This window comes from Drosophila ananassae, chromosome 3R, assembly GCF_017639315.1.
Source record: "Drosophila ananassae strain 14024-0371.13 chromosome 3R, ASM1763931v2, whole genome shotgun sequence".
NCBI classification, from domain to species: domain Eukaryota; kingdom Metazoa; phylum Arthropoda; class Insecta; order Diptera; family Drosophilidae; genus Drosophila; species Drosophila ananassae.
The window spans coordinates 25,552,299-25,564,447 of record NC_057930.1 but is presented as its reverse complement, the minus strand read 5'-3'; the positions used below and the strand labels follow the sequence as shown (position 1 = coordinate 25,564,447).

At 42.5% G+C, this 12,149-nt stretch overlaps 1 protein-coding gene across 19 annotated transcripts in view; it reads left to right on the top strand.

Moving 5' to 3' along the window:
- LOC6497902 (neural-cadherin) overlaps positions 1-12,149 on the top strand; it is a 118,378-nt gene that overhangs the window by 92,098 nt on the left and 14,131 nt on the right. For 12 of the 19 annotated variants that reach the window (XM_044716389.1, XM_032451701.2, XM_032451698.2 and 9 more), the window contains 4 exons: positions 7,150-7,293; positions 7,408-7,523; positions 8,241-8,405; positions 10,983-11,120. In XM_044716389.1, the coding sequence (XP_044572324.1) occupies positions 7,150-7,293; positions 7,408-7,523; positions 8,241-8,405; positions 10,983-11,120 (563 nt within the window). Of the gene's footprint in view, positions 1-7,149; positions 7,294-7,407; positions 7,524-8,240; positions 8,406-9,644; positions 9,807-10,982; positions 11,121-12,149 lie in introns of all 19 variants that reach the window. The other 7 variants (XM_032451704.2, XM_044716392.1, XM_044716391.1 and 4 more) reach the window with 2 other exon arrangements.

Below are 12,149 nucleotides of genomic sequence, written 5' to 3'. Positions count from 1 at the left end.
CGAAATAGGTAGCGAGTAGCACTCTGTAGGTATAAAAAAATATGATATCTATAAATCCGAGTGCCCCAGATAAGCCCTGCTTCCGCTGCAAAGAATTTTTGCATCGGTTTCCATCGGAATTGTTGTGCCGTATTCATTCAAAATAAATATTCTTCTATTTGAACTGATTGCATATTTGATTCGGGATATAAATGTGAAAATGTGGTATGTGTCGCTTCGGTTGGAAGGTCCCTTAAATTTCCATTCTATTTCGTTTAATTCTGTCCGCTCTCAGAGGTCATCTCTCGCTTGATGTCCTGCTGTAAAGCCAACTCTTTAATGCCGTTTTACGCTTAGGTGGCGACCTTACATAAACCAGAAATTGTAGACGCAACAAACATTGTGTAATGCGCCACACCGACCACCGACCGCACGGGGCATAAACAATATTTATAGTTGGCTGATGTAGATAGAGGCGGAAGCCTTCAGCGCAACAACAATGAATTTGCGGCCATAAAAGCCAAAACATTGTGCAACACCAGCACCATCTGCTAGTTGAAAGTAACAGTCATGTGGCACTGCCACATGACGAGGTCTGGACTCCAGAGTCTGGAGACGTTTTTATGAACCCCTCCGCCCGCACAATCTCCCCCCAAGCCCAAGCAAGCGAGGATGTGTGTCGCCTCCCAGATTCCTTGTCGATGGCCTTCTCTGTACTTTCTGTCCCTGCCCCAATCCAACCATATTCGATCTCCATTTGAAGCACATTTCAATGGTTTTTATGGCAAGAACATCAATCAAATGGAAAATATTATTGACAAAACATGCGCACGACATTGTTGATGCGATTTCTCAAAAAAGTTGGGGAAATATAAGAGCACACTTGAAAAAATCCTGTCGGTTCTGTGAGTTCATTTCTGAAGTTCCTCAGCCACAAAAGCGTAGAAATTTCCTGCCTCATTAGCTAGCTAATTGATGACAATTTTAAAGACTAGTGACTGAACATTTTTTAAAGTGTACACTTTCAGTAAGTGCCACACACACTCGGACCACATAAATAAAGCGGCAACAACTAGAGTAAAATAAGCTATTTGCGGACGTGCCGCCGCAAAACTAGGCTACAATTTAAATTGTATTGCAGCGCAATAGTTTGATAAATTGCTCTAAAAAATTGATTGATGCCAGGGGCCTGCTTCTGCTCCGTTTTTGTCTGCGGCAAGGACATCCAGGACAGCTGGAATGACCGGGAAAGAGCGCCATCCACGGAGGCGTTGGCGTGTCACTCCCAAGACAAGTGTCGATAAGTCACGCGTGACTTTGGTCCCGGTTCTCTGGTCGGGCATAAATCAATGTAATTAATTCGAGTTTATCAAACGCTGAAAGTTCTCTCGGCCCGCCACTCGATGCCTAATGGCCATTCGAGGAGGATAATTATCTCCATTTGTGTATACAACACAATGCTGATGCTGTGCTGATGTTATTGGTGTCTGTCATTACTGGCAGACATTAAAGCCAAGACCTTGAAGTCCTCAGGCGGAGAAGCAGCCGCAACAAAGAGATGTCTGCCAGCCGAGCCTCTAATTTTTATTAATAGGATTCTAATTTGCTGGCCTCTTTTCTCCATTAGCCCCGTTCGCAGGGCGAGTTCGCTGGCCACGTCTGAGCTGGGCATGCTTTAAGAAATATTACTTGGTTTGGTTTGGAGTCGGGTCCACCTGTCGCTATTTGCGAGGAATTCGTGACGAAAGGAGGAGGAATTTCTTGGACAGTTGCCTTTCAACGCAGGGTTGCCTTTCGTCGGGAGATACAATTTAATGGTTCACTGCGATGCGGTGGTAAACTCATTTACCTCCGGGACTTGCGAATGCGAGACACGCATTTGGGCCAACTATTTCCCGGAAGTCCCCTGCCCTGCTCCCCGGAGTAGTGCAGCCAATCATGGAGCATATGCTCTGATAGAGAAGGAGCCAAAGTGCTTGACATGTTTACACCGTTCGATTGCCAAGCTGTGGATGCTATTAAAAGTTTGGACAAAGTTTCGCACATAATTTAAACTATGACACGGGGCTGCAACTTTCCGCCGCTGTCCTTTCAGCATGATTAGTCGTCCCTTGGTCCAAAAAGTCAGCAGCAGGTGTGCTGGCAAGTTTCAGGTGATATAGCACTTTGTCCACTTGACGTAGTTTCCCTACACTTGGGGAGTGGCATTTCAGGAGCAGGCGAGTTGTTGTCGACAAATATATTCATGGTAAATTCTGTATTTAAAAGCTGTCAAATAATTGCAGTGCTCCAATCAAATGGAAGGGTGACTAACTTTTAATTGATGACCGAAAGTGTAATATCATGAATAGAGACTACAAGTTTTTTCGGTGTATTTGACTAAACTCCCAGTTCATTTCTCCTGAGCTTAACTGACAGCCGTCGAAGTTTTCTGGCAGTCAATTTAGAGTCGGAACAGTAGGGCAGAGTGGGTTCCGGTTCTGTGGCGACAACTGGTGATTTTCGAGGCCCCAACCAAGCAGGGCTAACCCATTTCCAAGCCATTCATTATGCAGGAGCTGCTACTGTTGTCTGCATAAATTCTCCGGTTTGGCCGAGACCAGCATAAACAAGTCAAGTGCAAGAACAGGGCCTCTAGTTTTTGGTCAGAGCAGAATTATGGCCATTTGGTAATTGTACAATCGTATGCAACAACCCCCCGGCAACGGCAACTGCAACTGCAATGACAACTGTTTTCGGGGCTGCAACATGAAGCAAGGCTTGCTTGGTTGCATCTTCTGCTTGCCGGCTGTCATCATCAGCATGGAGAGAAATGTTTCTTATCCTCACTCCACTTCCCGTTGTCCCCACTTTCTGTCACTTTCTTTTCTGGCCACAAAAACCGCAAACACCCAGCCCTGCGAAAACTCATTTGCTTTTTGTTACCACCATTGCTGTGAGCCCGAAAAAGTTATTAAGGGCACTTGGGCATTCGCTTTCATGTTCCAATTTCTTAAAGAACATTTTAAGAAGATTTCTTCCCCAGCCGCCGGACGATTTATCATCCACCTGGGTCCTATATAAGCATGTTCTTTTATCAATTAATGTCCTGCCAAAATTTTTGGTTCATAAATTTCGGCAATGCTGCCAAAGTACGTGACAAAAATTCTTGTTGATCGTGATGTCGGGGCGAGGGCTCCATCACCGACTTTCAATTGATTTTAATGGATTTCTGAGCGGCTGTGGCGGCATGTCTGCCATTTAAACCAATTAAAAAGAGCCTCTTAAAGTTGAAAACTTTTCGGCGCCTGCCCAAGAGCCCCTATGCGATGATTGAGGAAAGTGTGAAAATGCTAAATACTGGAATGAGCGGCGAAACCTCAATAACCACAAGCATGACAATCATATACACATAACACAGACATGCGTACGAAATATCAGAGCGAACCGCAGCAACATTGTTGCAAGGCTCGCATGTGGTATGCATTTTGTTTTGGTTTCTTTTCTGCTTTGAGGGATGAAGGACGCAGGACGAAGGACGAACTGCAGGGAGCAGCTGCCAGTCAGAGCGGCGGAAAGACAGACAGGCAGATAGACAGACAGACAGGCGGACGGATAGACCGCAATCATAAAAAAATCAGCAGCAGCCAAGCGACAAAATGCATTTGAACAAGTTTTTACGATCTCGTAGTGGGATGGGCAGTGAGCGGTGGGCGGTGAGCGACGGTAGGTTGTGGGCGTTTTAAGAATTGCAATAAAATATTTTTGCAACAATTTAGATGCCACAGCTTCCTCAGCTCAGTCGGCATTAGCTCTGGACATGCTGTTGGCCTGTCTTTATGGCCCGGCCCCATTAAGCGCCATTAATGGCCGCCAACCCACAACGAAACCACATGTATAGACCCCGGCCGGATGGTCAGCTCTGATTTTCTTCTATATCGTACATTGTGTGCTGCAATTGCTGTGCAGGCGGTCGTAAAACGAAATGGCTAAAGGAAAACTGCATCTTGGCCAATTAGTTTTTACCTCAAGAATGCGGAGGAAGCTCTGTCCTAAAATGAAGCAAGAAAACTTAAAGCATCGACATTTGTTATTTATTTTTCGTCCTGCCATTTCATATCGTTAAAATTCACTCAAGTGCGAAACTTGACGATAAACATTGGAGCTCCACGAGGAGACACCACCCCCAGGGTGGGGGAATCGCTAAGAAAAGCTGGGAAAAAATATGGCGTCTTTGATTTTGACATTGTGCCACATCACGTAGTGCATATACATATATAAATATGTTTGGATGGCGGAAAAGCCGCCTGAACAAGCGAAAATAGCGCATAAATTTATGACACTCGAAGTGGGGCAGAGCAGGGGCGTGGCAAGTGGCATGTGGCAGTGGCATTTGTGCAGCTAAGCGTGGCAGCTCCCCCGAAAAAAAGGAAATATATTGAACACTATTTATTTGACGCACACCCAACGGCCACCCGGCGGAGTACAAAAGGAACGAAAAGGAAAGCAAATGCGACACATATTCCATGGGCTAAATAAGTGATAAAGCTGACTTTGATTTCGCCACTCGTTCACTCCGCTCGAGTGCAGTTAACCCAAATTGCTTCAATGTCAGTTTTTATGGCCACACAAAGGACTCGGCGCCGAGATCCTGGCTGGCTTCTCCCAAGGATCCGCTCCCCAGCAGCTGTCCAAACATTGCACACACAATTCGCCATCAAAATTCGCCGACAGAAAGCTCAAGAGCTCAATGGGATATCTTCTATTTGATTTCGGGTTAGTTTATGTGCCAGTTCGGGGAGAAGAATGCAATAAAATTGGTGTTAGATAAATAGATAAAATATTTCAGGGGCTGGGCGCCCTTCCGCGACCCAGCTGACAAAGCGAATGTGATAAGAGCATCGCAAACAGGGTTAACCTTTGTATCTGTTCGGCTTACAATAACTTATTGCGAAACAAATTATATTTCTGCCTAAGACGTATTTTAAATTCCCCGCATCCCGAATATGTGTTTAATAAAAGTATATAAAATTTCATTTATCCGAGCTTCGAGCTACGAGCTGCGAGCTTCGAGATGCGTGGAGCTCAAAGTCTTGCGTGGTATGCGGAAAAATCTGCGTCAAAAATATATGAGGCCACATGAAATTTTCATAGCATTCAATATATATTGCACACTCACGTCCTCATCTTCATATAGATAAATTTAATTTTGACGTAATAAAGTCAAGGAGGAAAATGCTACGGGGATTTAATGAAAAAATCTGCATGTTGTGCATGTCGAGGGCTATGAAGGCCATCCGATGTCGCTATCGCTTTTAAATAAAGCGAAAAAATATTAATATTTATGTGGGTGAAATAAATGAATAATAACAACGGCCCGGGGCTGAAATTACTTTCAATAATTATAAGAAGCACCACAATTAAGAACAATACCGATTGCAATTAAAGACTTAAGTTCTGATTCCGTAATTGCCTGATTTAATTCGCCCGCCGAAGGGTATCATTATATTTAACGATGTACTGCAGTTAATAACCACTGCAATCTGTATGGGAAAGTTAGGGAAAACGAGCTGGATGGAAATGGGAAAAATACAAGCAGAGTAATATGCTCATCTGGTGAATGCAAGGCCTTTTGCTGAAGCATAAATATTAATCAGAGTGCTGGAAATGATTTGCATTTAATGCCGTTCTGCAGCGGGACTTTGCCAAGTTTTAATTAAAATGTCGTCACATGGAAACCCAAATACAACCGACTTGGCAATTAGCAATGTTTTGCCATAAATTTAATTCCGAATCGGTTCCAAACATTTGCTAATTTAGGCGCCAGGAAGGGGGCGGAAGGGCGTCGAGGCGGAGGGTTAGGAACTTATCGCACATACGCCATGTGCGCCCAGTTGCAGTGTTGCAAGAAGTGTTGTCAACCTGCTGGAGCCAAGTGTGCATAATTCTTGCACACAGATAATTCCCGGCCAAGACAACAAAATTATAAACCAAAACACAAACACACCGCTTTCTTGGAAAACATTGTCGTAGGTTGTCGTCCTTCGGACGCCCAAGTAAATTGATAAATGGGAGCACTTGAGATCTAACAGGATAACGATAATTATTATAAAGCAACAAAGACCAATTCGAGCATAAATTTGGACAGGCAGAAGGATGGACATTTCTTGAGAGTAATATTATCTTTTAAAAATTATCCAATAACACTTTTCTTTCGGTGTACCGAGAGACTTGTACGTGGCCTGTTAACTGCAAAAGTTTGTCGCTTCCTCGGCACATCTGCTGTCTCAGATTTGTGTATATAGAGTTTAGGTTTTGGTCTGGTCCGGTGCTCTTTGCATTTATTTAATTAATGCCCACTGGAATTGCCTAGTCTGTTGTTATTGGTGCAATTATAAATGATATATGTAATTTAGTAGCCTGGCGACGTCCCTGCTCACTGATATGTCTCATTGTCAGTGGCTTTGTTTGCACTTTCCCCGCCTCGCCATTGTAGAACCCTGGAGTGGGGTTTGTTCTTCGAGTATTTACTCGACCTGGCATATTAAATCAATTGTGGGCTCACAATTCTACTCAGGCGGAACAGGCGACCTGGGGGCCCGATTGACGAGAAACTTGTTTGAAGCCATTCTAGCGCCACAATAGGTGTTGTTTAACGTTCCCCGAGGCAATGATAGTTAATTATGAGGCTGAATGGGCGAGACAAGACAGAGGCCCTCAAATAGGCCGAAAATAATTTCAAATTTACGCAAGAATTCATTTGCAATCGCATTACCTTCCACTGCCAGAGTCCTTGTTGATAAAATAGAAAATCCATGAATATCAAATAAATTACATCATCGCACAGAGCCTACACTCACATGCAAATAAAAATCAAATGGGAACCGAAAATATCCCAGGCTGTTTAATATGCGAAACGCGTTTCCAGCTCCCACGCCGAATGGAAAAAAAAGGGGCCACAAGAAGTGGCATTGAGGAAGGGGTCCTAAATAAAAGACAAACAGAATGATTGTCGCCTCAATAAGAGGCGTCAAATTGTTGCTCCGTCTGGCGAAAAAGTTTTCCTCATTGTGTCTAGTACGTGATAATTGCGACGACCAGCCAAGTACCAACTTTCTTTGAGTGTCGAATTGAAAATGGAACGAGATATTTAACCAAGCCCCCATATTCCTCTATACTCTATCCCCGCAGTCACCAAATTCATACGCATTGGCATCGCCGATAAAAACGATAATCCGCCCTATTTCGACAAATCGCTCTACGAGGCCGAAGTAGATGAGAACGAGGACATCCAGCACACAGTGCTCACTGTAACGGCCAAGGATCACGACGAGTGTAAGTAGAGGCTTCCGCCGAAATATGCCCCACGAATTCCGCAATTATTATCTTACACACACATTTTTCTACTTTTCCCTTTTCCTGAATTTTTTCTGTCCTTTTCCCTTGCAGCCTCACGTATCCGCTATGAAATTACAAGCGGCAACATTGGCGGCGCTTTTGCGGTTAAAAATATGACGGGTGCCATTTATGTAGCTGGCGCTTTAGATTACGAAACCCGACGCCGGGTAAGTAAAAACGAAAAAAAAATATGTATGGAAATACAAAAAAAGAGGGCGGAGTGGGTGGCCCAGAGAAGAAAAATGCAAAAGGGAGACCCGAGCCGGAGTCCTCTGTAATCGACAAACGTTCCTTTGCAGCGAGCAGATATATTTATGGCATAAGCGTTGTGGGCTTAGTCAACTGTGAGATTTGTTTGTCATTGAAAGCTGAGAATACATAAGGGACAACCGGGATTACAATCTTCCTCCATTACCCAAAAAACCATTGAAATCCTTAAAGCCAACTTTTTAAACTCCCAGCGCCAGACCAGCCATCTTCCCTTTCCTCCATTCCGGGGCTAACTATAAAATTCATTAAGAAACTCGCTGCCAAGTTGCCGTCTCCTTTTGAATTTCAATTTACACGCTCCGCACACCGCGATGCTACTTAAATATTTAAGAGTTTAAACAAGTTTGGTTACAAGCTCTCCGGTTAAAAATTCCAATACCACAGGCAAGAAAGGAGACGGGGAGCAGCAGTGGGAAAGGACCTTTGGCGAAACATTAATTGAATTGCAATTTCTAACAATTGACCAAAGTTCGGAGTCATTGTCGTGGCTTTAATTGGGAAGGCGGCTGGGAAACTTTTCCGATGGCAAATACTCAAAATTCCAATTCATACGTCCTGAAATATTAATTTTGTTGTAATAAATTCTCGATATATCCCTGTATTCCCATGTTCAGTATGAGCTGCGTTTGGCCGCCTCCGACAATTTGAAGGAGAACTACACCACCGTGATTATCCATGTCAAGGATGTAAATGATAATCCCCCAGTGTTTGAGCGACCCACTTATCGCACCCAGATTACCGAGGAGGATGATCGCAATTTACCCAAGCGTGTCTTGCAGGTCAATGAATAACGAAATCAATCACTTCAGTCTTAGTCGACCTGAAGTCTTAGTTGGAAATTATGATTGTGTTTAGTAGAGCTAGAGCTTTCATTGCGTTCTTAGTCATTTTGTAAATGAGGCACATTTTCGCAGCCACCTTTTACGTTTCCCTAGACTTTATTGCATGTGATGAGTGTTTATTTTAAAGTTCCTCCCAAATCCTGCCTGTTTTATTGCACCCTCTACACCCACAAATGGAGCTTTACAGTTAAATGATTTCTTAAATATTTTCGTTAGTTTTGAGTTTTGTTTTCAGTTCGAGTAAGTGCCTGTCCCCCAAAGCAAATATTTATTTTAATCACCTGAAAGAATACAAACGTCCTGTCCCTTCAGTTACACATCGGAGGCATCTGTCCTTGCAATATTAATGGACTTTGCAGCCGAAACTTTTTGTTTTCGTTCGAGAGTGCAACTTTTTAAGTATGGAGAATGTAACATAAATATTTAAAGCCATTTGCATGTTTCGCGTCCCCAGCTATGCCGCTTTGCTGAAGTCCGTATGATTAAGGGTTCGAAAAAACTGGGGAAAAGTAATTAAACAATTAAAAAACACTGTCCGCTCCAGAGTGTGTTCAAGAGCTGTGGCATACGGGCTCGAAAAAATATAAAATTTATTTACAGAACACACACACACACCCTCCCAGCGAATCACATTTAATTGGCAAAGCATTAATGTTGCGGTTTCGGAAAAAATGGCAGTCATAATATTGATTTATCATTAAGCACGCCACGCCAAGTGCGGAAAAAATAGATGTTACAGGGAGAAGATGACTTGGAAATATGTCGATTATCAGCTCAAAAATGCTATGCAGCTTGTAATGCATAATTGAATAAGTCGATTAAATTACTGCTTTTTAATGAGTAAACAGCGAGCAATTGAATATGGAAAATGCAAATCAGCTGTCAGCTCGAGAGCCGGCAAGTCCTTCACAGACAGGACCCACAGACAGGATCCAGGACAGCCACAAAAACGCATATTAATGTACAGAACATCTCGAACATGTGTAAATTATTATGCGAGCTTTAATTTAATTTTAATCAATAGATATATGTTTCTTTTGTTATTTACGAGCATTTAAAATTTATTGTTTAATTGTGTTATTTTTGTTTCTTGCTTTCCGCTCCACCAATTCCACCCACCAATTTTGCGTTGGCCATATATTTTATTTAATGTTTGCACAATGAAACACACGCTAGTATGAACTGAAATTGGTTGCCTCCGACAGTTTGAATGAAAATCAAACAACAATCGTCATAAACGTGTGCGACGTCAACGATCTGCCGCCGCAGTTCCCGCAGACATCCTACGAGCGGACTCTCAACGAGGGAATGACCGACACGCCCTTTACCATCATGCAGGTCGCTATACACATTATTTACCACCTCCGAGTCCTGTACATACCATTTAAAATTCATAAAATCATGCAGCATTCACGCTGCACCATACTACTACCTACTACCCCCTGAAAAACAAACAAAGCAGCTCGTAACAATTAATTTAACCCAACAACAGGCGACACAAATCAGTCGCCTCCTCAGGCTCATTCCACGTAGACTTTTGTGAAAGCCACCTATAACCATTCGCAGCATAATGAGTGATCGGTGTGTGCAAGGTGTAATGCCGGAATTCATTAAACCATTCAGCATTAATTGTGCAAATTGAAAGAGAACACCAGCGGGCCTGTGATTGAAAGTCTATAACAGGCCATTGTACGGCCAACAATTAGTAGAAGGCTTTAATCGATTTTTTAACAGCATTTCTCATAATAATTTAATTCTTTCGGCCTTTAATTGCCTGCGTACATGCCTATGTGTGTATGCTGGGTGTGTGTGTCGCCATTTATTTATCATATGGTTTCCGCTTTTCCATTAGCCATTTTCTACTGGCTGCCAAAGCTGCTAATTAAATTCAATACGCTCTTTAAGTATTAATGCCACACATTTGCACGATTAAGCCTGGCCGACCAGATTTTCTGTGTGGTTTTGTTATGTTTTCCTTGTGGCTAACTGACGCCAACTAATTTAATTAAAATGGACCTGGTTGCAGCTTAAGGCCAACAAAGGGAATTAAAATCAATCTGTCAGCACTCTAGCATAACATTATTTTTATTTACACTTTACTAACCGTAAGCAAATAATATTTTATTTATCATTTACCATTTACCATTTTCCAATGATTTCGTGTGCTCTCACTTCTAACAAAAATATTTTTCGCTTCCCAAACTCAATACCTGTCAGCGTTTTGCGGCAAATAAATCATAATCCTTTGAAAAAAAGGCTTCAAACATTAGGAAAAGAATGTTAAAAAGCCATAAAATATTATTGCCATTCATAAAAAAATTAACGCTTCCATTTAAATCGATTTTATTTTTTAACAACTAGTTTTTGCGTGGTAGAATATGGCATGTTTGTTATACTTCACTATAATGCTGCATGTTTGTTTATTTAATTTGATATTTTATTATTTTTCGCAAAACCAATTAACCGACCATAAATAATAAATATCTGTGTTTGCTCGCCGCTCTGGATGAACAGGTTACGGCCACGGACGGGGACAAGGATCGGCCCCAGAACATCGTGTACTTCCTCACGGGCCAGGGCATCGATCCAGATAATCCTGCCAACAGCAAGTTCGACATCAACCGCACCACCGGCGAGATATTCGTTTTAAAGGTAAGTCATATCTGCAGGACAATCCAGCGCTTACATGCGCTTAAATCAGGAGGACACTCCTCCAATTTAAGCATTAACAAATTGCCAGTGGCAACTCACCGCGTATGCTGGGACGCATAAATAAATAAATAAATGGGATATTTAAAAATCCATGCCACGTCGGCCAAGGCCGCAGCTGGGCGATGGGCGATGGACGTTGGACACTGGAAACCAAACTGAAAATGATGGCGAAATTTCGAAATATGCTTTCGCTGATTAAGCCCCATCAATGCGCACTTAAACCCGGTTCGATTCAATCCGAATCCCCACAAAACGCGAACGTGTGAATCCGTCTACGTGCTCATTATTTACCATTTAAGTGGCAGTTGACGAACAAAGAGCAGGGGTCCATTCAGGCTATTAAGTAAAAGGTTAAAACGCGACGAAAAAAGGAGTGTTTTTCAATCCAATTGAAAAGTTAAAAAATACATTGCATAGGCGAAAAGTCGGCTTTAATGCCATCATGTTAAGCCACTTTGGAAGTAATGCATAGCCTTTTGAAACTATCCACAGTGCCATCCATTTTGAAACCAATTGAAACTAATTACGAAATCACAATTGGAAGTCCCTCGCCATATGCGGGCTGAAAATATCACTTAACTGGCGCAAATGGAATGCGTACTCCCAAAAACTCCAGAGCCAAATTAAATTAAATCCCCTGGCGTCCGACTAAAATAAAAATAATATGAGAGCATTTCCTAACGAATAACACATTTGGCCCGCACAATTTAGCCATTTTTAGTCCATTTACTATCTCGCTTTCTAAACGAAAATAATTCGTATACTTCCCAAACGCAAGGGGAGCGGAGCGGGACTCGACTTGATAAGGGATAACAACCATCTGCACCCCCTGTCGAGGGATGCGGTTTGTTCCCTAGTCCGTGACCCACTCACAACTAATCCCTTAAATTGAATATGTCATAACAATGTTGGCGAATTTGTCATGCAAATTAAAGCGATGACTACGCAGGGGTTATGTGTACATATTTT